The sequence below is a fragment of the Caretta caretta genome, chromosome 7 (assembly GCF_965140235.1).
Source record: "Caretta caretta isolate rCarCar2 chromosome 7, rCarCar1.hap1, whole genome shotgun sequence".
Classification (NCBI taxonomy): domain Eukaryota; kingdom Metazoa; phylum Chordata; order Testudines; family Cheloniidae; genus Caretta; species Caretta caretta.
In genome coordinates, this window is record NC_134212.1 from 73,318,126 (window position 1) to 73,345,861 (window position 27,736).

A 27,736-nucleotide genomic window follows, 5' to 3' on the forward strand; every position below is an offset into this window, starting at 1 on the left:
AGGCTGGCTCGCTCGGGACTCGCACCCCTGGGACACCACCGCCCTCACGCGCCGCCAACCTCCAACTACTACCAGTGCCTCCCACGGGGAGCCGAGCGCTGCTCGGCGGAGATTCCCGAAGGCTTCCCTCCCGCCCGCCCCCTGACACGCAAGCGCTCGGAGGAGCTCGCCAGTGCCCCCCCTCCTCCGCCCCCAGCGTTCGGAGACCGCCAACCGCCGCGCCGCGCCGCCCCGCCCCCTCGGTGCGAAGACCAGTAAACTCCCCCGCCCGGAGACCGGAATCCCGAGAGCTGGGAGACCGGCAACCGTCCCTCCCCGCACCCCGGGTGCTCGAGATTACCCCCCTCTTGGCCCACGCACAACCTGAGCTCTGGGAGATCACCAACTCCCCATCCCCCGAAGTCCAGTGCTTGGAGATCGCCAAGATAATGATTGCCAAGGGGTTACCCCAGGGAGTTCCTTGAGATGAACTGACAGGATCCTGGGTCTTTCTGCTCCCTCAACCAGCAGCACAAACTACCCTTGCTCCCTCATAAAGACCCTCTGTGTTGCCCCAAATACTCTGCCACCCCCGCCACCACCCACTCACTCCCACGGTTACTAGCAGGGCCTGTTGGTATTGCAGGGTGCTCCAGGCCCCAGCAAAGACATGCACTGTTTTAAATATATCACTTCAACTCTCCATAACTGCCCAAACCAACACCCATTAGGATGATCTCCTATGCTGCCTCCAAAGAAGAGAGGCAGGTGGCCTTCCAGATCAGTATAGGAGGGTGTTCCAGCAAGGGGAAGTGGCCAAATGGCTGTGTGAGGCCAACATCCTTAGCAGAGCAGAGGTAGTGATATGTTGGGAGGTGAAAGCAGCATTAGAAAGAATTATCAGTGGTTTTGAAGGAGGAGAATAAGTTTGGACTTGATGCAGCGGAAAACGGAGTCAATCCAAGGTTTCAAAGAGCTCTGAAGGTTATGTTAGCAGCTGTGCTTTGGATGGATTCAAAGGGAGCAACGTGCATGTCAGAGTGGCCAAGAGGAGGTGGTTATAGTAGCAAGATGGAAGCCTGGACAAGGGTTTTAGCTGTGGGAGAAGGAAAGTTTGAATTTTGGAAAGGTTACAAGAGAAGTGGCAGGATATGGTTGTAACCTTTATGTACAGGATGAAGGAGAACAACTTTTATGTTTGTCCAGATAATTCTCCAACTAAGACACCTTACCCCTTTCACCTCCCAAGTGAGATGCTTTGCTTACTGGTGAATTTGCCAAAGGCCATTCTTTGCATTGAGTTTCTCAGCTCCTCATTATTAGCAAGATGCTGTCTGTCTTCAATCAGTGCTTCCCAACCACTGGTACAGCCACTCAGAAGGAGCCTTGGTGGTGTTGCACTGTGTGACATGTAGAGGGGCACACTGCCCACTTGGACTCCAAGCATTCTATGCCACACACCCCAGAACTACACCAGTTCCACTGTGGGCAGGGCCTTGTGCACTTGCAGAGTAGAGATAGGATTTACACCTTAACGTTGCAGAAGAAAGGTGATTAGAAGTATTCAGTTTCTATTTATGTCAAGAGCTTTATATGCGTAGCCTACTGCAAAGGAAAACTAAAATTGCACAGACCTACTCAGTTTCCCTTTACAACTGAACCGAGCACTGCTTAGGACACAGCATTTGCTGCTGGCAGGATGGATGCCTACCCAGACAAACTCTTTCCAGCAAGCAGCTGATTGGAAAGTGTGGTGAAGACACTTATGGGTGGCAGACGGTCTTACACAAACACTATGTGGGAAACACTAGCATGCATGGTGTGGTGTCCACTTCACAGTGTAGCTCTATTCCATTTGTTGGTATTAGAATTATATACATTCTGCACTCCAGCTTATAACTACTACCTGTGGATCTGAGATAATAGTTCAGGCTTTACAGCACAATTCATGTATATTTTAGACCCTGATTGAGTCAGAACTGTGAGGTGAGTACTTGTATCACGTTAACCTACTCTAGAAAGCAAAGAGGAAGGTATCATTTCAAACCTAATGCCTTTGCAGCCTTTTTTTTTTTTTTTACATGAACACAAATGCACACTTTTAAAAATGTGTCTAGGTGACTAAATACTGTGGTGTGAGACACAATAGAAATGCAAACCTTATTTTCTTAGATTTTCAGAAACATCCTGCCTTTTGTCCATGTGCCAGAAAAATTTGTCAGCACCCAAAATGAGAACAGCCTACAGCACAGACAAAATCACAGCTTCTACACTGGGCAGTATAGAACCCAGAAACCCAGGTACACTTTTTCTTTGAAATTATTGATATATGCATGCAGTTCCTCCACTCTGCCTATCTGCTCATAACAACAAAACAGACAGCAGAGAAAAATGTGACAGGCATGTGTTCTCACAACCCAAAGCACAACTGCTAGAGCTAACTTTAAGGCAGCAGGCTTAACAATACTTTTGTAAAGTAATAAGCTGTGAGATAATGTGATACTGAGCCTTTCGTGCATAGGTTGATTCAAATCCAATATAGGTTCCTAATGACCAAAAGCTGCTAACATTGAACATCTGTTTGATGCTGTATGTGAACTGTATATCTGGTTTTCATCCAGTTCTTTGTTGAGCAGATTTATACATCACAAAAACTGCAACTGGAAAGGGGATCTTTTAGGGCGCTCATTGGAATAGTCTTGCACTGAATATGCCTGAAGTGGTCCCTCCCAGTCAGGACTGAAGCACATGTTGTGTTGTGGATTAAGTTTGTGTTGCCATTGCGCACATTGTACTTATTCTCTGGATAAATAGAGGGTTCAGGTAATGTGGCATCTTTCATAAATATTAAATATAATAATAAAATGGAACACACTATAAGAAAATAGCATTAGAATAATGTCAGGGCTGCATGAGATGGAGGTAAATCTGGGTCTAAATCAATGTCAGACACCTTTGCACAGAAAGTTACTCAAATGGCTGGGTTTGTGATGTTTATGAGTAAAAAAAAAATCAGATGGAAAGCAAATGATTGGAAAGATTCAATAAGCATGGCTCTGATTTCACAAAGATGTCAATCAGAAATAATGCCATTGAAGTTAATGGAGGTACAATTGTGTAAAACCTACATAAGTGATGTGAGAATCTGGCCCATTATTTATAGGTCCAAAGTAGTATGTTTAAAAAGAGGGTTTGCACGTAGACAAAAGTTCATAGCAATCCATGGTATGCCCACATCTTGAACACTGCATACAGATGTGGTCCTCTCATCTCAAAAAAGATATACTGGCATTAGAAAAGGTTCAGAAACGGGCACCTAAAATTATTAGGGGTTTGGAACGGGTCCCATATGAGGAGAGATTAAAGAGGCTAGGACTTTTCAGCTTGGAAAAGAGGAGACTAAGGGATATGATAGAGGTATAGAAAATCATGAGTGGTGTGGAGAAAGTGAATAAGGAAAAGTTATTTACTTGTTCCCATAATATAAGAACTAGGGGCCACCAAATGAAATTAATGGGTAGCAGGTTTAAAACAAATAAAAGGAAGTTCTTCTTCACTCAGCGCACAGTCAACCTGTGAAACTCCTTGCCTGAGGAGGTTGTGAAGGCTAGGACTATAACAGGGTTTAAAAGAGAACTGGATAAATTCATGGAGGTTAAGTCCATTAATGGCTATTAGCCAGGATGGGTAAGGAATGGTGTCCCTAGCCTCTGTTTGTCAGAGGGTGAAGATGGATGGCAGGAGAGAGATCACTAGATCATTACCTGTTAGGTTCACTCCCTCGAAGGCACCTAGCATTGGCCACTGTCGGTAGACAGGATACTGGGCTGGATGGACCTTTGGTCTGACCCAGTATGGCCATTCTTATATTGTATCTATTTACACCAGGCACTTGGTTGTGAGCACCATGAGTAGTATCTGGTCAACGAGGCATATATGCATGCAGCCCTCCAGTTATCAATAACATAAACTCACCTGGCCAGTGACTCAAGACTGTAGGAGTGTGCAAAAACTGGGAAACCCCACTCTTTAATAAAATGGGTATTTATTTTGATAACAGAGTCTCAGAAACACTGAGGCAGGCTCCGAGAGCAGGAACATATGGGCACCCTACACTTGGGGATGTAGGGACCCCAGGTGAAGTACAGTAGGACCAGCTCAAGGTGGATAGTCATGTTGCAGAGATTAAGGGAGCTGTGTAGAAAATGTTTTTTTTATATATATATACATTTATAGACTAGATACACTTCCAGGTGTTTTCTCTGTCATTTCCTCTCCAGGAATTGTTTGTTAGTTCTTGGAATTGCTTTGGGCCCTGAAAATCTTAAATATGAAAAAACCTTCAAGAAAAAGATATATATATTGAGAGATAAGGTCAACTGTATGAGCAGAAAGAAAAGGAGTACTAGTGGCACCTTAGAGACTAACCAATTTATTTGAGCATAAGCTTTCGTGAGCTACAACTCACTTTATCGGATGCATTCAGTGGAAAATACAGTGATTCCACTGAATACATCCGATGAAGTGAGCTGTAGCTCACAAAAGCTTATGCTCAAATAAATTGGTTAGTCTCTAAGGTGCCACTAGTACTCCTTTTCTTTTTGGGAATACAGACTAACACGGCTGCTACTCTGAAACCTGTATGAGCAGAGTATATCTGTATATCCTTCTTCCCTTCATACTTCCAAAATATGCAGTGTGGTACACACTCCAGACACTCTGAAACTGGTTCAGGGCGACCTGTTGCCAACAAGCATGCCAACTAGCATAGAAAGGTTTAAGAATATGAAGGCTTAGTAGCCTGAAGAGATGTAAACTTTAAAGAGGTAATTTTGTTGCATGTTTGTTGAAGTGAAACAGATCAGAGTGCTGTACAGATGAAGCACAGAATTTTTAATTAATCAAGCCCTTCCATGTTATTTGATCTTTATAATTGCAAACATATATTGTTACCAAAATAAATACCCCATGTTCCACATTAATATTATCCCACACTCAGGTGTTTTTTCTTCAACTTCAAAAATGACATTAAATTGGCCCTGTCTAGTAACCTGTCTTTTTCTGAATTGTTTTATGTGAAAGCACAACAGCTCAATTATAAATTAATTGCATTTGTCCACTAATTAGAACTACCAATGATTAGAATAAATATTATTATGAGAGCAGTATAATTAATTCAAGAAACCGGGCTGAAATTCATGAGTAAAGGTGCTTTTCAAAGGTTACTACTCTTGAAGCATGACTAAAAATAAAGCAAGCTTATTCATATGGTAAGGGGTCTCTGAAACAGCACTAGCCAAGCTTCATTCCAGACAAGTCTGCAGTGGAACGAAAAGTGCAACACAGGTGGCGTAGGTTAGGAAGAAACATGTCATAAGTCATAACAGCCTGGTGTGCTTTGCATAGGGAGAATGAAAGGGAAAGATACCTTTGCATTGCTTCGCTACCAGGTGTGTTTACATGAACCAGATTCTTCCTGGGCCATGCACAGAAGACATAAGGAATGGAGAGAATACTCCCTCTCCATTATTGTGGGGTGGCAAATGATGCCTCAAAGAGAATGGAGGGAGACAAAAGCATGGCTTTTTGCCCAGATACGCACCAGCAGAGCTTGCTGGCCATGTAGTGGAGTAAGCTGTACCCCACAAAAAAGTAGAGTGGTGAGAGCATTGCCCATGTGTGCCAAGGGGCTCTGGGAGGCATTCTGCCTCCTTGTAGCAGAAAATCTCCCAGTACTATCCCTTAGTGAGTGTAGCTCCATGATGTCCTTTGCTGTGGGCTATGCCTAATTGGCACCATCTAGCCCTGTTTAGCTCTGTTCTCTACCACCACATACATCATGCATCAAATGACTTTTAGGTAAGGAACATCATTTATGAACCCAGCTGGTACTAAGGCTTCTCTCAAGTATTCATCTGATACCAACATATTAGTTTCAGGTTCACAGAATTAGTGGTATGTTCTCTCTTCAGTAATAAAATGCATTTGCATTATTATAGGTTCTTTGTATGCACTGAGGGGAGAATAAACTCTTTACAGCTGAACTCTAGCACTAATTTTAAAATAGGTGATCTTCTGAATTATTACCACTTTATTAAGGAGATGCTCTACAAGTCTGTTTTAATTAAGATAGCTCCTTCTCCTGATGAAAAAAATAGGTAAGGGGTTTGTCGCTGTGTGTAGTGAGTGCAGCTATGCTTAGGACTATTTTTTTGCTATGTGTAGTATTGCTACATAAGTTGGCCCAAAGTTGTTTCTTTTGTGAATATATTGTCTTGGAAATTACATCTTTTTATAAATGTAACATGAAGGCACAATTTTCAAGGAAAATATGCTTGTCTATCAAGTGAGCTAATAAAATTCAAAGATTGAGATATAGTAAATCCAAATTTAGAGAAACGGTTATCTGTATAATCCTGGCCTCACCCACTGTTATACAGATCATACTTCAAAAACTACACATTATAATGATAATGAGCATGTAGTTAACCATACAGCATTGTGTTAAATCCAAAGTAACTTCCTTGAACTTAATGGGAATTGTTTGGCGTTTACAGTCAGTAAAAACCAGAGCAAAATTTGACCCAGAATGAGTAAACTTTTAACTGCCTAAGATCTGTTTCTGATTGCACATTCACTTCACCTCTTGTTACGGTACCTGTAAGTCTCTTGTAGAAGGTTGCATACTCCTTGAGTCCATCAGCAAAACATGTTAATGCCCCATCCACTGTTGCTAACAATAGTAAACCTTCATTCCTGTAAGCCTCTTTTATACCAAGGAAGTCACTTGTTGCTGACTATGTCAGTAACAGGTCTCCCTGAACCAACGTTAAAAATGGTTTAATTGCTACTGTGCAAGGGCCAGAACAATTTTTCAGCACCGTTACAAAAAGTGTGGTCTCTTGTCATGATATATATGCTGAAAATGGCTGTGTCCTCAACTGCTCTAGCAGTAACATTGTTTTTAACTCTGGTTCTGCGTGACCTGTTGCTGACAGCCATGGTGAGCAATAGGTGAGTTACCTAGTGTAGAAAGATTTAAGAAGATAGAGGCTTACCAGATTGAAAAGATGTAAACTTCATGAATGCAATTTGTTACATGCTTGTTGGAATGAAACAGATCAGAGTCCAGGTGCAGCACAGAATTTTTAATGACTCAAGCCCTTAAATGTTATTTGATCTTTATCATTGTAAACATATCGTTAACCACAAATGTATTACTACAGTTATATATGCACCTAAGTGATCTGACCATCTCTTTGTTCATACATGTAGAAGTACAGTACATAGTGCATGCAAATCCTTCGCATTTTCCAAGAGATTTATAATTCTTCACAAATTGCCCTCTCTAGTGCTGGGAAATCATCTGCAGTCATTCATTCTACAACATGCACTCTATAATATTACCAAAAATAGTACAAACAAAATGGTACAGCTCAACTGCATTAAAAAAAAGAAAAGTGACGATGCTTTCGGTTCTGCCAAGTAATTTTTAGGAGAAATACAGTAGTCATGTTGTGTGTTTGAAATGCATAATAAAAAATTATTGAAGGCAAAAAAATATAACCTTTATTCTCTCAGGCTTTCAATCCAACACATTCACCTGCACACACATGGAAATGAAATCTGAACAAGTTCAAAAGACACACGACTAAGAGCCAAATCCTGCAATCCTTATTTGGGAGTAAATCCCGACTGATGGTGAGTATTTGCAATTTCCATTGCCTTCCACGAGAGTTGACAGGTTCTCAGCACCTCTCAGGATTTGGCTTTTAATTCTTACTGAGGTAAAACTTCCACTGAAGTTTAAAGAAGTTTTGCCTGATTAAAGGATGAAGGATTTGGCCTTAAGAGAATAGTATTAACAATGTTAACAATAGTATTAACCATTCCATAACAAATTCAAAAGCTTATACTAGAAATTAAATTCAGAGAACAACAAAAATCTCAAGGCAGTTGAGCAATTTTCAACACACATTCTCAGAACCTTAAACAATAGTGGCTGTTGCATGTATGGCCATCAGGAAACACAGCTGTGCTTCTTTCTGTTACAATTAATTACTTCCGTTGTGTATAAAATTGAAAGTATTGGGTACTCTGGTGCGGAAAAGGGATATCCTGATACACTGCTCCTATTTCCTTACTAAAGGCTTTTACTGAACCTTTCACCATTAATTCATTTACAGTGTGTTATCCTGTGATGAAAAAGGAAAGGCCAAAATAGATGGCTAACTATCATCTCAAAAAGCGATTTTCTTTTGCATTTTAAGTCTCTCGTATTTATATTTTTATTTGACTGTTTCCCCAGGATGCCTTCTCTGATGGCAGGTGTTCAGTTTTAAGTTCCTGGAACTTAGCATAGTTCACAGTATAGAACTGGCCTAAGTGGCTGTGTTTCTTTGGAACACTGGCACTTCACTAGGCATATTATACATGCAAGGCAATGGAGAATCACTGTACATACTCTTTGCCCCTTATGTGTTATATTATTAGACAATATTGACACTACTGAAAATAAACTGAAATGTTTTTTATCAAACTAAGAGATAGAATATCTGTTTAAATTCCAAAATCAGTAATAGTGTGAATTTTCTGCCCTTACACTGAACAGTACTGGTCAGAGTAGCTGAATCGAGCTTAATGGAATCCATGGGTGTTTGTTTGTTTTAACCTGCCAAGACTTTGGTTCAGGCTTGCGTGTGTCTCCTGAAGGAGCTAATAATATCACATTTAAAGTGCAGGAACCTTAATTTGTTATTCTGCAATGGGTACATCAGATGGTATTAGCTGTTGCAAGCCAAACCTGAACTCAGGTGCTGGCAGATAAATGAGGAAACTATTTTAAAATATTTTGTTTAAAAATATTTTCATATAAGCTCATGTATTTTCTGAACTATTTAGGATCATACATAATTGTTTGTATTTGTTTATTAAAGATAATTTCAGTTTCCTTTTAAGGGATTCCTCACATTTTTAATCAGAACAAGTTGGACAGCCTGGTGTAAGGGTCTTCTCTGTTAAGATATATTTTAATGAGTATTAAAATGTAACAAATATAACTACATTTTTAGGAAATACAAGAGGCAAAATTGTTTGTTTTTTAGCTAAATCATTCTGGGGTACTCTCATATGAGTAAATATTATTATTCAGCACTTGCATAGCAACTTTTCCGCTTCAGAGTTCTTTTCTATCATTCACTTGCTAACACTTTTTATTAATAGTGTGCAAAGTAAGTAGTGTTATCCCCATTTTACAGATAGGAAAATACACACAATGAGATTAAGTGATCTAAGGCCACACAGTGAGGGCAGAGCCAAGATTATATAACTAAGGGAGACTCTGCCTTCCAGTTCCATGCTCAGACCACTAGGTATCTCTGCTTTTTCAGGGGACTTGAACCTGCACTCCTCACTCATAAAAATTTTCCACTGAATACAATGGAAGTTTCCCCAGAGTATGGCATGCCAGATAGGACCTTGTGCTCACTGATGAAGTTTACACAGTAAAATACTTCCTGAGAATAGAAAAAATGCCTTGTGAAAATAATGACTGAAATAATATCCCTGCCTTTTGTTATTATAAGAAAACTTTTTTTATTCCTAAGGTAATATTTTACATATAGAGCCAAATCTTTAAAAGTATGCCCCTCCTTTTGCTCCTACAATTATGTTGCAGCCACAAATGTATAAAAAGTCACTACATCATAAACCACAAATCTCTACCTACCTGACCACGGGTACAAATCAGGTAGTTAAAAGTTTGTGTACTCAGATTTCCACATGTAATTAATTCTGAGTGCAAAAATGCATGCTCAAATTTTGCATGCATAAACTGCATCCCCCATAAAGGAGTCCATGCCTCAATTCTGAATATTTCCCTTGTAGTACACATATGCCTACCTTACATATATATGCATGTGCACACTTACTTTAAACAAATTACACCCTTTTAGTTTAAACTAAACTAAATCTTAATCATAAAGAATATTAATTTTCCAATTAACATATGTTCAGACAATAATATTGTTGAAGCCCACTAAATAATCTTTTCCCCTTATACCAACTCTTTGCTCTTCTGAACTGTAATTTTTTCAACTGCCTTGGAAGTAACAGATATTGCATTTTGTGTGCTTTCCCCCCACTCTACCCTTTTTAAAAAAAAGAAACCAACAACTTTCTTGAGTCTTAAAAATCCAGAATAAGCTATTTAATACACTGCCACAACCACAGTTGTGTGGACTTTTTATAACAGGCAATATTCATTCCACATACATCCTTCGATGAACCATCCCCTTTGTTCAAACTGACCCCTCCTTTCTACCCCCAGCTCCTTAAAAAAGTAGTTATCAGTTTAGCTAAAGTAATTCAATTGTTTTTTTCCCCAATGGCTTCCATAAAAGCATGGCACTTAGTAAAAGAAAAAATGATTCCATACTTTGTTTCCATTAATGAAAAAGAATCTGAATTTTGAAAGTGAGTAGCTTTTTTAAGTACCGGTGATTAAACTGGAAAATGCTTTTCTTGGTGGGGAAAAATAAGGTAGAATTATAAGTCAGATATTTAATTTCAAATTAATTATTATTCTTTTTTCTGCAGATGAATCAATTCCTTCCTGAAAATTAAAATCTGTGGAAATTTGGAAGAATCTTTTCTCTTATGAAGGCATTTTTTATTTCTGGTTGTCATTACTACCTAAAAAAGTCTGCAGGCCAATCTGAAAGTCATTACTTGGGCAAAACTACTATGGATATTAAGAGGCGTTCTGTTAGAGGAAGGATTGAGGGCCACATTCCTTTCCTCTAAAAAAAGAAAAGGAGGACTTGTGGCATCTTAGAGACTAACAAACATATTTGAGCATAAGCTTTCGTGAGCTCTAAGGTGCCACAAGTACTCCTTTTCTTTTTGCGGATACAGACTAACACGGCTGCTACTCTGAATTCTTTCCTCTGCAACACAGTATAGAGGAAAGCAAAATATCCCAGAGAAGACCCCAAAAGAGTAATGAGGGTATAGCAATGGCTTTCCTGCATGCTTCCCTGGTCCCTCACAGCATGGAGGCCCCACCACTTCACAGAGGCTCCAGGGCCCTGAGGTTCATGTAATGAAGAGTTGGGAAGCAGCCAATCTTTGTGGCATGCTTTACTTGGGTCCAGACAAATGTCCAATTAGAGCAGTACACCTGGAAAATCCATCAGAGGAAGATTTTGTGGAACATGGGCTGATAACACAGCTCCTGCTGTTACATGTATTATAGCTCCATACACAGAATCCTGTCCTATGCAGGTGTCCTGAGATCCTTGCAGCTCATTGGACACACACTCCTTTTACGGGGCTAAACACATGCCAGAGAAAGATGAGGAGTCCCTCTGTCAACAAAATAGCAAGGCGGTCTTAAGGATTGAGCTGTACATGTGACATTTGTTACTACAAAAAGTTGGGGGAAATAATGTTAGAATTCTTTACAATTTAGTCTGTAATGCAACAAGTTTGTTAGTGTAGCTAATGTTTTCTCTCAGTTCTTCCTCAGAGAAGTGAGGACTTCACCTTTATAGATGTCTAAAGACATGCTTTATAGGCTTAAAGCAGGGAATTTCAGCCTATCTCTAATCTCAGTCTCAGCCATAGCTCTCTGATTTGGCCAGGAGAACAAAGCATTTCATTGTGTATCCAAGGGTGGCTGGAGGCAATTTTTTCACAGCTCCTCTTTTTCTTTCTTAGTTAGTCACCAGTGTCTCTGGTTGAGTTAAAGACTTTATGATTTACAAAGAAAAACCCCAGATTTGAAACTATAGAGCATCTTTAGTGCAGACAAAGCACAATTTCTCTTCCATTAAGAATCAATTAATGCAAACGGGAAAAGGTCAAGATAAAAATAATTAGATAGTGATTCTGATATAAAGGTAAATTGTGTAACTTCTGCTCATTCTGTAGACTCATTTTCCAGTAAATTTTAATTTCAGTTTAACTAGCTCTAATTTTTTTCCACACATAAGTTGTAAACAGTTATGTCTGTAAAATAAAATGAAAGTGTACGGAGCTTCACTTCCTGATGTGGAACTCATTAATGGCATTTAAAGCGGTCTGTCCCTTTACTGTTTTATATATATGTTTTTATCAAGTTTAATGATTAGCTATAGCTATGTCATTTTAAAACTGTGCATTTTGAGGGGAGGGGGTTAATAATGTGCAAAAAAAGCCTGTTTTAATAAACCACAATATTATCTGAAGATTTATTTATTATTTGCCAGTCTGTCATGGCAGTAGAGTTAAATCAGATGGGTTAGATCTTTTTTGAATAGTCTAAAAAACCATTTCTGGTTAGAAACAAAAGAATAAAAACCCGCCTAGTTGGGGCCAAACTTTGCCCTCAATTACACCAATGTAAATCAGTTCTGACCTTTGTAACTGAGGACAAAATTTGCCTCTTGCTTATCAGGTTATTTTAAGTAACATCTGCTGACACAATAAGGCCTGTAAATTTACAAGTCTTGCCCAGTTACAACTTCTAGGCACTACATCTTTTGAATATACTCACATTTGTTTGTTTACACACTGCAATTTACTTACCAGCATGTTCAGTATTGCTATGCAGCAATGGAAGGCTGAACCAATCAATTTTTTTAAATCTTAAGGCTCTGACATAGAAAATATAAATTTACTTATGTCTCCTAACTAGCATTTCTTGGCTGAAAGCTGTCAACTGCTGAAAAACCATATTAATAAATATATCCAAAACATAAAGCTCTAAATGTATTTGCACATCCCTTTTATTGCTAGAATATTGGCACAGATAATCCATGCAAGATATGTTCACTCACACCTCAAAATCCACACTACAATCTGTTTCTGAACTAATAACTAGAGACTTTAAAAAAATCTAAAACCAAGGGCACTTGTGGTGTAAAGTCAACATTTCAGTATATTATAAAAGCTAGACTCCTAGCATGATCGCTGCAGGCATTAAATCACTCAGTTGCAAATGTAACCATTTATAAATACTAAACAAATTAATGTCTACTACTAGGAGACAAGTATTGCAAATAAACATTGTACTGTCCAGCATTAGACACTAATAAGTGTGTTTAGTGCTGTAGACATTCACATTATTAAATATAAAAAGAAATAACCTTAAATAAAACATTTCACCCATGTCACTGACCACTGAAGGACCAAACTTAAATGATTTTTCTTATTTTGGTTGAATTTCTTTCTGTCTGTGTGAATCTGATGAACCAAAAAACTAACCATTATTTTAAGAAGTTGAGAGAATTTTTCAACAGTTACAGTGAAGTTTTCTTTTGAAGTGTTCAATTTACTTTCTATGCTACAATTAAATAGAAAAAGAAAAAACAATATAACCAGTCTTAAGCTTATTTTTTGAACTTTCAGCTGCATAGAGATTAAAGACTATTTTTAATTAGATTTAAGATGGGTTCTTTTGCAAATCTTTTGATAAAAAACCATAATTCTTGTAGAGTTTTATCATTTGGCCATTCAGAGGTACAGTATTTTTGTCTTCTAGGCAAAATTTCTCATGTGAATTAGAATGAAAAATTACTTTAGGAAGTCTTATGACTTAATCCCAGGTAATTGTTACAAGACATAAACAATAATACACATTATTCAACCTGAAAATTATGTTTTTCTGCAGCAGTTACAGTAGTGATATATAATGTAAGGGTCCTATTCAAAGTTATGCATATGTATCTTATTTGTCCTAGGAGTGTTGATTACTCAAGTTGATTACATAGTATTTTACATAAAAGAGATTCAAAATAGTACACTACCGTGCACCAGCTTCTGGCTGAGGTTTGTCCAAAAAGGTGTCTAAATATTGATTTCAAGGGTGGGTAACTGGATTCCTTATTTTTGGATCATATTAGAAAGCAATGTAGGTCAAAATAGGAAATGTATTGTTTGCTACTGCTTAGGCTGGTCTCTAACTAAAATAGGTTGACCTAGCTATATCACTCAGGGCTGTGAAAAATTTTACGCCCTGTGTGACATTAGGTCAACCTAACCTTTACTGTAGCTGCAGCTAGATAAACGGAAGCTTCTTCTGTTGACCCTCTCAAAAGGGTGGATTTACTACAGTGATGGAAACCCCCCTTCCATTGCTAAAGTAAATGTCTACACTACAGCATTACAGCAGTGTAGCTGCAGCTGCGCTGCTGTAGTGTTTGTAGCGTAGACATCATCCTAGCCGCTAATCCCTGCCAGCAGGCAATACACAAAAACCACCCGACAGAGCTGCTGCAATGTTGTCTACCCATAGTGTACCGTAGATCCTGCTACTAATTCTACTGCTAAGTAATAAAGAGTGATAAACACTATCATTTGTCAAATGGCACTAAAGTCTTGAAAGGGCTTGCAATTTTTGAAAAGCAACACTGGTAGACACAAGAACACTGCATCAGTGTCTTGGGAACAAAAATCGAATATGAACATAAAATGAGGTGTGTTTTTTCAATTAATTGTATCTTATCCTGTTGGAGAATGCAATGAGCCAGATCCTTGGCAGGAGTAGTCAGTGGTGTTATGCTGATTTACACCAGCTGAAGATCAAGCCAATAAATGGAAAAAGAATTGCCTACTACAGAAAAAAAATATTTGCACCTAATATGCTGGCAAAACTGTTTAAGAATACACTTCATCTATGTAAAAATCTGACCCTTGTGAAAATGCTAAGATCTGTGAAAACAAGATTCTCTGTGGCATAAATACAGGTCATACAACTCGGGGCTGACAGAGAACAGTTTTAACTTAGGCACTATTTTTTTTCAGGATATATGAGGGTAGTTAGCATACTAGAAACTTGCATACTAGAGATAAAAGTTCCTTTTATTTTGACCCTCCTACCACCAACTGGATATGCTCTTCATCCTCTAAGAAAATATGGCATGTTTCGTAAAATGGGCATAGAATTTTAGGAGGGAAAAGACAGCCACCAAATGATCCACTTTTATATTTAGACTGTGCAAAAATTCAAGACACACTGGGGTGCTGGTGGCATTAAAATAGGGCCCATACATTACATCCTTGGGTAGCTGGAGTCTGAGAAATATTGACTTAACATTGTCAATACGGTATGCTGTCAATCACTATAGAATCAGAATGCTCGCTCAAAAATAAATAGCTGAAAACTTGAAGAGTGATGGAAATTTCTGTCCTTAAGTATGATTATCTTTCACTACTGAACAGCAATAAACTACGGTCTCACATACAAAACTATCGCTGATATTTAAATTTTAAAATCCAAAGCTAATGTCAGTTCTATAAATCGTTGCTGCCTTTCACAAGAATATATAAGTTTTTAAAAATACTTGCAAGAACGTGTCAGATGATTTTAAAATATTAGAACAGGTGATATATTAACCCTATCTTATGTGTAAGAGCCTATGTATCTTCTCACAGCAGCAACCACAACCACACTCGGGATGTGTTGCGTTGACAGAAAATAATCACAGTAATAAGAGCATGTGTCTGTGATTTCGTGCTGCTCTATGAAGTGTTTTATCAGTTTTCACTAACATTAATAGGAAGAAAAAAGGGTGCCCCTTTTCCAAGGATTTGGGATTGAGTCGAGAACCTTCCCAGGCTATTTTCCACTCCTACCCTTCCTAGCTGTGCTAAATGGAGGCTGGGTCTGCAGTGTTAAAAAAGTAGTAACTAGATGTTTTCCATTCACAGGACAAATGGAAAGATGAATCAGCTTTGACTAGAAACACAACCTGGATCCTTTCCAACCACCCCTTGCCCATTCCATATAAGAGAAAATTAGAGAAAGCCAGTTCCCTTTTTCCACTCTGATTAGAAAATGAAATAATCCACTGTGCGTGCACAAGGCCACATGCACTGATCAAGGTTTAACTGAAAATTTTGTCTCAATGCTGTTGGGCGTGGGTGGAAGGACTTAGCATCATCGAATTTTTATTCTGATTCCCAAACTTTCGGTCACTCACTGTCTCCTTCTTAGCATGGTAGTTCTATTAGGATTCAAGACAAACTTCTTGTTTGGGAAAGCCTATGGCAGCAGTTCTCAACCAGGGTGTGAGGCCCCTTGGGGGGCCACGAGCAGGTTTCGGGGGTCTGCCAAGCAGGGATGGCAATAGACTCACTGGGGCCCAGGGCAGAAAGCCGAAGCCTCGCTGCTCCAAGCCCCGCCACTCTGGGCTGAAGCTGAAGCTCGAGCAACTTAGCTTCATGGAGCCCCCTGTGGCGTGTGGCCTCAGGCAACTGCCCTGCTTGCTACTCCCTAATGCCGGCCCTGGCTTTTATATGCAGAAAAACTGTTGTTGTGGCCCAGATGGGCCGTGGAGCTTTTATAGCATATTGGGGTCAGGGAGGCCTCAGAAAGGAAAAGGTTGAGAACCCCTGACCTATGGGATGTCTCTCGTTCATTCAAAAGTCAAAAAAATTGATGCTTGGAGGTAGCACCATGACATAAATAATGGAATAAAACTTCCTTTTTGGTGAGGAAATTCTGATCTACATATCTTAATTTGAAAGCTAAGATTCTATAAATTCTTTTACAATTAATATTCTGGCACTTAATATTTTCTTGTAACAAATTTCAAGAATGATTTTTCAATTGTTTTTAAACACTAGTGTATGGTCTCAGCTCTAAGGCTGGTCTGGGTATTTCTATTACTTATTTTTACATAAAACATTTTTTAAAATTAATTTTAATCCCTTTAATTTTTGTTCTAATATTGTTTTGCAGTAATATTTGACTCGGATTGACCAATTTGCCGTTGAGTGTTCATTCAGCTTTCTGTATGGACCATGCAAAAAGGTGTTCTGCAAATATAAAAGTGATTAAAATTATACTTCAGAAGGGTTCAGTAGCTTCCTAGCCTTCCTCCCCTTCCCTCAATGAGAAATGTCAGTTGGGGTTATCCTTTTTGCAATTTCTCAGTTAGTTGCCAATTTTCTCCCAGTGCCATTGACTTCCAGGTCTTCTTTTAGACATTGATGGCATGAGCATGTTTCTTGCACAGTGGCTTATCCTTCTTGGAGTAAAATGGCTGACCTTCCAAATTCACATGGCACACCTAAAATTAAAGATTAAACACAATCAGGAATCACAAAGAGAAATGTAGCTATTAGTAACGGTCTTGTTGCTCCTTCGTCTTTGAGGACTAGATTCTGATACGCTGACTCACAATGCGTAGCACCTCCCATACTCCATGAGAGTCCGATAAATTTCACTAGGACCACTTAAGGACTTTGGCAGCGATCAATGTTAGGTGATGTGGGCTTGTCTACTTTGGCAATTAACAGCGCTGCAACTTTCTCACTCAGGAGGGTGAAAAAACACCCCCCGAGCGCAGCAAGTTGCGGCGCTGTAAAGCTGGGAGCTACGCTCCTCGCTGAGGTGGTTATTTTAGAGCACTGGGAGAGAGCGCCAACACTGTGCCGCGACCACACAAGCCACAAGCCACGGCAGCGCTTTAGCATTGCCAGTGTAGACTGGAAGTGCTAACCAGTGATGAGCTGCCAAAATCTTAACAACGGGTTCCCTCCTCACCCCACGAAGGGGTCGTTGCCCACCTCCACCCCCCAGGACTCCTGCCCCATCCACCCCCCTCCCCCGTCCCCTGACTACCCCCAGAACTGGGCAGGAGGGTCTCGTGGGCTACTGTAGTGGATGCCCACCCCTAAGAGCCAGAGGCACCTGCCAGGGGGTGAGGTGGGGAGTCCCAGAGGTGCTTACCTGGGGCAGCTCCCAGGAAGCATCCGGCAGGTCTCTCAGGCTCCAAGGGGCGGGGGAACATAGCTGGGGGGGGAGCAGCGGGAGCAGCCGCTCCCCCACTGATCACATCCAGGGCTGGAGCACCCACCGGCAGCTCCCCGCCCCAGCTCACCTCCGCCTTCTCCGCCCCGCTCTGCTTCTCCACCCCCCGCCGCCCGGCTTCCCATGAATCAGCTGTTCAGCGGGAAGCCTGGGAGGGCTGAGAAGCAGGAGGTGGCTTCCCGCTCAGGCCGAGGGTGGCGGAGGTGAGCTGGGGCGGGGAGCGGTTCCACTGCCCCCCACCAGGTTACCTGCTGCGGCGCGGGTGGCCCTCCTCGCACCCCCCAACTCCAGCTTATCTCCGCCTCCCTGGGCCTGAGCAGGAAGCTGCAGCCTCCTTCTCAGCCTGCCCCAGCTTCCCACGCGAACAGCTGATTCACGGGAAACCTGGGAGGGCGGAGAAGCAGAGCGGGGCGGCACGTTCAGGGGAGGAGGCGGAGCGGAGGTGAGCTGGGGCCGGGGGTGGGGCAGGGATCTGCCGGTGGGTGCTTGCACCCACCAAATTTTCCCCTTGGGTGCTCCAGCCCCGGAGCACCCATGGAGTTGGCGCCTAAGGTGCCACTTTTGGCTGGTTAAATTTAGAAGCCCTTTTAGAACCGGTTGTCCCTCGTGGAACAACCGGTTCTAAAAGGGCTTCTAAATTTAACAACCAGTTCTAGCAAACCAGCTCCAGCTCACCACTGGTGCTAACTACAGTAATGTGTACTGCAGCTAGATGGAAAGCAATGCACATTAATAACATTGGGATGAGCACGTTAGAAATGCAAAGATAGACTGACATGGATTTTTCTGTTTGGCTTTATATGCCAGTAAAACAATTAGGATAAACTGGGATGGGACAACTGTGAAAATTACATTAACAGAACAACAGATAGTATCACCTCTACAAACACTTGGGTCCTGCCAACTAAAATAAATGGGTGAGAGGCTACCTAAAAATGCAAATGCACCAGAATAGGAAATATTCAGAGAAAGTGTCTTTTATAAGCAATTAAATACGTTTTTATGACAAAACTGATGTTGAATCAAGAGAAAATAGCTACTGGATTGCGCAAGCAATAGTCTGTGTACTAACACAAATGCATGTATCAACTTCAGACATTCCCAATTTCAGGAAAGGAGCATATTATATTAATGAAGAAAATGTCTCATGGAAAAAACAGCAGCCAGTAGGTTAATTTAACATTTGACATGAACAATCCATTCTATACTTCCTAAAGTTCATTAGAGAGGTGTACGGCCCCAAATGAATCAGTGAGGCTGTCAACTGTTCTTTCTGACCATGTCAGTGTACTATTTGTAGCTGATGAGAGACTTGGAATATTATTGATAGTTCTAGGGGAAATGGGTTAGTGGATGAGTGCAGGTGAGACAGTCAGGGGTGATAAGTGCTGATTATTATATAGATTTTACCTACGTATACACATGCACAGGAGCAGACAGAATGCTAACATCTTTACTAATTACTTTTTGTTTTTTCTGAACTGACTCCTTTCTGTGTAGAAATGCAAATTGCACAACTGTATAAACAGAACATTTGGTCACTATATTTCACACTATTCAATTTGGTGATAATATCATTGCCTGAGGTCTATTTTAAATCCTGATTTACCACTTTGTGCAAATTTAGTTAAAGAGAACACCAAGCACTGCTCTCCCACACAGTTTCTGTAGACTCTTCCAAAAAGCACAAGTGTTTTCTTAGCGTTTCTGAGCATTAGCAGTATAGATCAAATTTAGCTATTCTGATGAAAACGGGGGTGGGTGTGGGGAGAGGAGGGAAAGGAAAACAACCCCCATCTGCAATTAAAACCAATCAACCGCTTCCCACCACCACCACTAAACTGAATTCTTACAGTATTATGTCACAAGTTCTAATAAGATTACATTAAAATCTACATTATTATTCTATAGATACCTACAGCACAAATAAAGCAGGTATCATGCCAAGTGTGTCCAAGGGCTTCAATGAATTTATCTCCTGCTTCAACAGGAAAATCACAGCCATGGCATTTTGTGCTGAACAAAGCAATGTAATCTAAAATAAAACAAAAGCAAACTTAGAATGAACACTGAACACAAGCATATTACACCCAAAAGAAACAGAGATGTGCCTAGTAGTGATTCTTGGGATTATTTTTATGTAGAATTCTTTTCTACATCCCACTCAAATTCTCCAAGGGTGAAATTTTTGAGCAGCTCCTCCCGCCCCCTTCCTTTACTTCTTTAAACACAGAAATTCACTGCAAAAACCCACTTAATGCAGTATTATGGCTGTGAACATAAACACACACAATTCAGGAAATTCAAAGTTATGTTTCCCACAGGATTTGGAAATTAGCCATCGATAGACTGATTTATAATCACACACACTACAGAAAAATCATAAGCACAAAATGAATTTATACAACATACTATACGAGGACCAGGGCGATGACGTGATGAGCACTGTGTAAGCACCACTTCGATTTCCCTGCCTGCTGTATATTTATATTCTCAGTTTAATGTTGGACTACCATAATTTTTGCATTAAATAGAAAATATAACAACACTGTATCCATTGGTTAATATATTCTAACTTTGAATATTGATGTCAATCTGGAGTTATTGTATCTCAGAAAAGATACAGCAGAAATAAAAAAGGTACAAGAGAGTCAAAAATTATTCAGGTTATTGGGGTTGTGGTGGAAAGCTCCGATTTTAAGAGAGTACGTTTTAGGGCCCCCAATCTAAGCCATTTTAGATTTATCCCCCCCTTAAATCCAGGAGCTTGGAGGTACTCTTTGACTCTTCAGGTTTCTATTTCTCACTACCAGAGAGAGATGAGGCCAGGAATGCAAGAGGGAGCAGAGACAGGGCACAAGGAGGGAAGGACCACTTCACAATTTAGTCTAGCCTTGATCCTGCCTCATAGCTCATTCACCTTGCTAGCTCCATTTATTTATCCATATGCTCTCCTTTACCGTAGTATCCAACAGTCTGGGCCCATCCCTTCTCAGCTGTCAAGAAACAGCTGCGCTTGGAAGCTGATTACCAGTTGCAGAATTCAGGCAGTATGAGCAGCCAGAGGATAGAAGAGTTTCACTTGCCCCTTGTTGCTTATCGCAGGAGAGCTTTGCCTTTACTAGTATTGGCCAGTCATGGGCAGAGGAGTATCACCAAGTTTGGGGGCATGCTTCCCCTTTTAGGTCACATTCAGGTCATGACACAAGTGATTTAGGCAGTAGCCATCCTGGACTGGCATTATGGAGCTCCTAATGGAAGTCCCTCCCAAAGCCGGGAACATATAGCTACCTGGCAAGGGGGAACCACTAGGGGACGAAATAAAAAAAACACCCTAATCTGAAAAAAGATAAACCACAGAGACAATAATAGATAAGGGAGAGAAAGGAGGCAGAAATGTGCTGGGAGAAGCTATGCAGTGGGAAGGGCGCATCTGCCTGTCCATCTGCCTGTCCATCACAACTTGTAGGGTGGCCACTTGCCCATTCCTGGAATACCGGGCATTCCGGCACTTCTGGGAATAGTGTGGGCCCTCCCCCGCAAGTGTCGTGTATGCAAGGATAGGTGCCAATTCCATGGGTATGCTGGGGCTCAAATACCCACGGAAAAAAAAATAGGGGGTGTTCTGCAGTGGTTCCGGCCCCAGGGCTGGTGAGCAATCAGCTGTTCAACAGGCCCTCAGGGCTGGTCACAGGTCAGCAAGCAGCTGGCAGGAGGTGCTTGGGGAAGGTGGGGCGGAGAGAAGGGAGCAGCGGGGGGACCTTTGGGGGAAGGGACAGAGCGGGGGCAGGAAGAGGCAGAGCAAGGGTGGGGGCCTTGGGAAAAGAAGCCAAGCAGGAGCAGGGCCTCAGAGTGGAGCACGTACCGCGTAAAATCAAAAGTCAGCACCTGTGTGTGCAAGGTCATGCCACAAAGAGGGTGCCATTTTGAGGAGCACACCGCCCTGCCCCAGTGCACATGAGGTCACATTGACAGAAGTGGAGTGGCACGCTCTCCATTACAGTGTTCCTCATCTGATAATGGACAAAACCATGTCCAGTTTTGTCTCTGTACCAGATGCGGGACAAACACTACAAAAGCAGGACTGTCTGCTTTAAAACCCACAAACAGCCTGCCTAATCACAAGGAGGCAAGGGAAGCTGTGGGAAAACACAGACTAGGGAACACTCATATAGCTTGACGCTAAAGACAAGCTACCAGACTAGATCGGCTATCAGCCTGATTTTGCTTGGCAATTGCCCTGTTTCTGTAAAAAAAGAACAGGAGTACTTGTTTCTGTGGTTCTGCCAGATAACATGAAGGACACTAGTATTGAGCAGTACTATCCAGCAAGATATGGTGGCTCTATTGTGTGTTATACCTTTCTCACAGTAGGGCTCCCCATCCTCCATGTGGAAGAGGCTATTCCCAAACGGTTTCTTACAGGCAGCACAGACAAAGCAAGTTGTGTGCCAAGTCTGCCGTAAAGCATGCATCACTTCCTGAAAAACAAAAACAGAAAAATACCACATACACTAAACCCACATACAGGAAAACAAATACAAAGCTGGGATACCCTGGGCTACTCATTTTAAAATCAGCCAATTCTTTTGCTCAAGATAAAACTCAACAACTCAAGGGATTTTTAAAATGAGGAAATACAAAACTCAGTAGCAAATGTTTACTCCTGTGGGAAAGCTCTGCCTCCATTCAGAGCATTGGAAACCTCCTAATATGATTTATTGTCAAAACAAAACCACCAAACATCTAGCAAACAATAGCTCAATTCAGCCAGTTGACTGCATCAACACAACCCATGGCTCCCTCCTCACTGGGAGACCCTGCACAAAAGAAAGTTTTAATCTCTCTCCTGTTTTGTGTGTACACACAAGTGTGGGCACATGACAGAGAGACACGGGATTTAGCTTGATTAACTTCAGTGGAGCTACACTGATTTACACCAGCTGAGGATCTAGGCCAAAGTAGTTACCCAACAGACTGCGTGATTTGTGACCTATTTAATGCAGTTGTTCTCAACCAGGGGTACGTTTACCTCTGGGGGTATGCAGAGGTCTTCCAGGGGGTATGTCAGCTCATCTAGATATTTGCCTGGTTTTGCAACAAACTACATAAAAAGCACTAGCAAAGTCAGTACAAACTAAAATTTCATAAAGACAAGGTTTATACATAGACTATACACTGAAACGTAAGGACAATATTTATATTCTAATTGATATATTTCAAAATTATATGTTAAAAATGAGAAAGTAAGCAATTTTTCAGTCATAGTGTCCTGGAACACTTCTATATTTTTATGTCTGATTTTGTAAGCAAGTAGGTTTAAAGTGAGGTGAAATTTGGGGGTACCCAAAACAAATCAGACTCCCGAAAGGGGTACAATAGACTGGATAGGTTGAGAGTCACTGATTTGATGTATTTTATTTCCTGTTTTATGGGGTATATGATTCTAAGCGAGTTTCTTACAGTTTACTTGTTTTTTAATCTCTACTGACTGAGGCACAAGGGAATGAAAGTAGTTGCCAGGGTTTCAGTCCATTGCACCAACTTGCTAGACAACACAGCCTCATTTATATTTGCCATACATCTCATTACAGAATCACCAGTGAGATTTAATAACTTCTGTTACTGTTTGCAAAACAATTATAGCTGACAAATAGGCTTGGATCCATTTATAAACCTCTCAGTACTAAGAAGTAAAAGACAGATTGAGAAATCTTACAAATGTAAACAGAGGCAGCTGGCAGCTTTGCTATGTTACTGATAGAAATCCACAGAGGAGAGCTGACTTGTTCTTCCATTAATTAGATAAGTAAGTATTTCAGTGGCTTTGTTTTAACATTCCCCCGAAAGCGCCACTATGCAGGGCTTGTTTAGAGCCAGGACTTCACCTCAAGTGTTTGATGATGCGCTTCCTAGCAGGGAGCAAAGCACTGACTTCCCCAACACTGAGACTGATGTCAGGAGTGGATGCAGAGTAGTGATAACTAATATTGTACTCTTCATTTGCCAGTCTGGAAGAATTGTGAGAGATGCTTGGTCACATCTTTGGCATAGAATCATAGAAGATTAGGGTTGGAAGAGACCTCAGGAGGTCATCTAGTTCAACCAACCCCAACTAAATCATCCCAGCCACGGTTTGTCAAGCTGGGCCTTAAAATCCTCTGAGGATGGAGATTCCACCACTGCCCTATGTAACCCATTCCAGTGCTTCACCACACTCCTAGTGAAATAGTTTTTCCTAATATCTAACCTAGGCATCCCTGCATGTCTCATCTTCCTTCTCAACTGTGTACACAAATCCATTGCTAAGATTATCATCATCATCTGCTGCTCCAACCACCTCATCAGCTTGTTCAGGTATTTATAGAGTGTCAGTCACCACAGTATCTAGGCATGAAGCCTAGTAGGAGTGTATAAGACAAACAAAAGTGGGCTCTTCTCTCGCCTTTCTGGGGTTCAGATGCCTGTATCTTATTTTAAAAATCTAATCATCATGATTTCTCTAGAGCAAGAGTCTTGCTATTCGCACATGGATGCACTGATAGCTGTGTGGACCTGATCAAAGTCCACTGACTCTGAAGTCGGTGGAGTTTCTGGATTAAGCCTTATCTGAAGAAGACTGTATAGCATCAGCCCACATTTTGCCTAACTTTAGCAACAGGTGCACAAGAGCAATACATTTTCATTTTAGGAGGTCACCAAAGCAAGAGCAGGAAAGAGAGAAAAATAAACCAAAAAACAATTTAAAAAAATTATTCATATTACAAACTTCCTCCATATAGACTGATAAGTATAATACAGTCATGTCCAAATCTCCAGCCAGTATAGAAACATAGTTCTAAGTAAGCCTATATGTGTCTTATTCTGGAATAATTAATAGGCTAGGAAATTACTGTTGAAGAAAGCAGAAGAATTTAATACTTAATTAGTTGCCTATAATCAAAAGTATTCCATTTCTGATTTCAATGGAGTGAGGACTTAGATGTGAGGCCATGCTGTTCTGACTTACCCCCATGATCTTGGTGTTGCATCTGGCACAGGTTGGTGCAAAGAACTGCTCATAACAGCGCTCACAGTACACACTGTTCTGCTCCTCCACAAAGCACACATCCGCTAAAGATGTCTTGCAGTAAGCACAATTGAACTCCTCTGGGTGCCAGGAACGACCCATGGCTACCAGGAAAGGACCCCTGTGGAACATCATTATTATATTTATATTGCAGAAGTATCTAATGGCACTGATGAACAATACTAATGAGGATGTATTTTAAAATAAGACACTATAACCTGCTGACAAGAGGTCTCTTTTCAAGGTTTTTTAAAGGAAAATTTCAGGGATTAGTTATAATCATTTTTATAGGTTAATATATTAACTGAATTTTCAAAACATCTGTTGGAAATAGTGCTATGGTTTCCAAATCTCCATAACTGTAAATAGTGTTTGTGAGAACTCCCATGTTGCTAATATTTCCCATCAGCAGCTGTAAACTGCTTGTGTAGAGTAGGGCACTGAAAATGCATTCTTTAAAAAACAAACAAAAAAACCCACAAATCATCAAAAGTTCAGAAGTGTTAAATATAAAACAAGGGGTGGAGGAATCAAATGGGAAGTTTCCTCATTCTAATGAGTATGACACAGAGTAGAGAATTACCATTTGAAAACATGACAAAGCAGGAGACTTTCCAGAGTTGGTGAAAGGTGTAATACATATATACTTTACAATAGCTTTGAAAGTCTCATGTTTTCTTGTGCATTTGAATGAAAGTTGCATTCACTATGTTACATCAGATTGTCAAAATGGCAACTTGCTGTTTGATTATCCTTTAGTTATACTATAGCCACATTAAAACATCTTGGTGATTTACTGTTAGTTGTCAGAGAGTGTGGGGGAGTCAGGGCCCTGCACCCTTACTTCCTGCTATTCACCGTGACTCTCAGCCAGCCAGTAACACAGAAGGTTTATTAGACGACAGGAACACAGTTCCAAGCAGGGCTTGTAAGTACAACCAGGACCCCTCAGCCAGGTCCCTCTGGGGGGCAAGGAGCTTAGACCCTAGACTTGTGGTTCCCTGCGTTTTCGCAGCCAGCCCAAAACTGAAACTTATGCATTCGATGAAGTGAGCTGTAGCTCATGAAAGCTCATGCTCAAATAAATTGGTTAGTCTCTAAGGTGCCACAAGTACTCCTTTTCTTTTTGCGAATACAGACTAACACGGCTGCTACTCTGAAACCTGTCAAGTCCCGCAGTCTCACTCCTCCTCCCCCTGGCTCCTTCCCCTGCCTTTGTCCAGTTTCCCAGGCAAAGGTGTCACCTGGGTCCAATCCCCTCCCAGCTCAGGTTACAGGCTCAGGTATCCTCACTCAAGTGAAGTCATCCCCTGCTCTCCCATCCCCCATGCAGACAGTCACAGCAGAACTAGATGACATTCCTCGGTCAATCCACCCTGCTCCCTTAGATGTAGTGATTAGAATATTGTTTGTATTACTGGAGTATTCCTTTCTGGGAAGACAGGAGAATGATAATCAGTAGCCCTACACCACTGAACCAGTTCCTTTTTAGTGGATGAAACTGTCATTAAAAATGCACGGATTACAATTAAGTCAGGCAGCAATCAACAGGGTAACAATGGGCACCAGTCCAGTAGAGTGAACTGGGGGAGGAGAAAAGAGAAGCATGCAGTGAATCACTGGTAACAGAGTGTGTGCATTATCTTTCTCCAGACACAAAAGCAGCAATTACATTTGTCTCCAAACTGATATCTCACTCCCCCAACCCAATATAGTTTTACATAGTGTCCTTCCAATTTTATTTCTGGAGATACCTTGGGGACCAGAAATTTGTAAGAAAAAGGCAGTGCTTTTGGTAGGAAAGGTGCCCAAAACAATGACCTTGTATAACTTGGCCATGATAAAAAGTGAACCACACGATGGCAAAGATGAGTTCTGGAAATCTTAAATGAATCAAGCAGACAACAGGCATCCCCTCTGGATTATTTAACTGTGTCTCATGCTCTGAGATTGTATAATAAAATGCAATAATCAGTTGCTCTGTGATACTTTCTCTTCTGCCTCCATCCCTCTCCTAAGAGTCTCATGACCTTACCGAATTATGCTGTTACAGTGTCCGCAAAGAGGAGTTCGGTTGCTGGCTGGGAAACGCTCAGCCCTTTGAATTGTTCCCCTGGCTACAGCAGGAGTCTGAGAAGAGGCTGATATTGAAGGAGACGAGTAGGCTGAAGTTGAGGCAGGAGATGGTGCCGGAGCACCCCGTGGTAGGGTATGTTTGGTCACGGAGGTGGTGGTTTTTCCAGGTGCAAATTTCTGGGAAAAGGAGTCATCTGTTACCCAAGGAGGGCGGCATGAAGGATCAGCCTTCCCTGGTGTATAAGAATGCACTGGTGCTGGTGCTGTTATAAACATCCAAAAGAAAATCAAAGAATGCTTTAAGATCTTTTCTTTTGAGATTGCAAACAATAACATTTAGCAAAATGTACTGCATTCCATAAATAAACATAACACTTAGATGACTCTAATTGTAGTCTGTCCCTTTAGCACAGATCAGAGTTGGAGTGAGTTCCAGGATATCACCACAATCCTTGATTTATATCCAAATAAATCATAGAAACCATTATCAACTGGTTTTCACTGAATTTATTAAGATCACTTACAAGGACATTGCAGTGTTAGTTTTTAGTTAATGGGAGTGCATGTATATTGGTTGTGATTATTGCCCTCTGACCTGGAGTAACCTAGATTCAGAATACAGTGGCACGTTAGATTCAAATGGCCAGATCAAGCCATCAGCTTTTAGGCAGAACTCCTCATGATTTTAATAGTTTCTGCTTAAGTATTGGTATCATGAGATTGCTGAAGATGTGAATTTTTCCACAGATTCTCACTCTTATTTGTAATTTGTAGAAGTTTTACACCTGGATGAGTGAAGAAAATAGCCACACTTA

The 27,736-nt window shown here is 40.9% G+C and overlaps 1 protein-coding gene and 1 long non-coding RNA gene across 16 annotated transcripts in view; one reads left to right on the top strand and one right to left on the bottom strand.

Annotated features, from left to right (window-relative positions):
• Positions 1-130: 130 nt before the first annotated feature.
• LOC125639512 (uncharacterized) lies at positions 131-27,025 on the top strand. 2 transcript variants are annotated; one of them, XR_007357509.2, is made up of 3 exons: positions 131-1,965; positions 2,152-2,279; positions 26,899-27,025. It is a non-coding gene; the product is annotated as an uncharacterized LOC125639512 (long non-coding RNA). The 2 variants fall into 2 exon arrangements; XR_012669352.1 differs by lacking the exon at positions 26,899-27,025 and adding an exon at positions 10,576-10,792.
• LDB3 (LIM domain binding 3) overlaps positions 7,113-27,736 on the bottom strand; it is a 191,855-nt gene continuing 171,231 nt past the window's right edge. For all 14 annotated transcript variants that reach the window (XM_048856758.2, XM_048856769.2, XM_048856770.2 and 11 more), the window contains 5 exons: positions 26,881-27,184; positions 24,786-24,966; positions 22,137-22,257; positions 19,696-19,811; positions 7,113-17,033 (listed from right to left, as the gene is read on the bottom strand). In XM_048856758.2, coding sequence (XP_048712715.1) covers positions 16,944-17,033; positions 19,696-19,811; positions 22,137-22,257; positions 24,786-24,966; positions 26,881-27,184 — 812 coding nt within the window. In that variant the 3' untranslated portion in view covers positions 7,113-16,943. The remainder of the gene's footprint in view (positions 17,034-19,695; positions 19,812-22,136; positions 22,258-24,785; positions 24,967-26,880; positions 27,185-27,736) is intronic.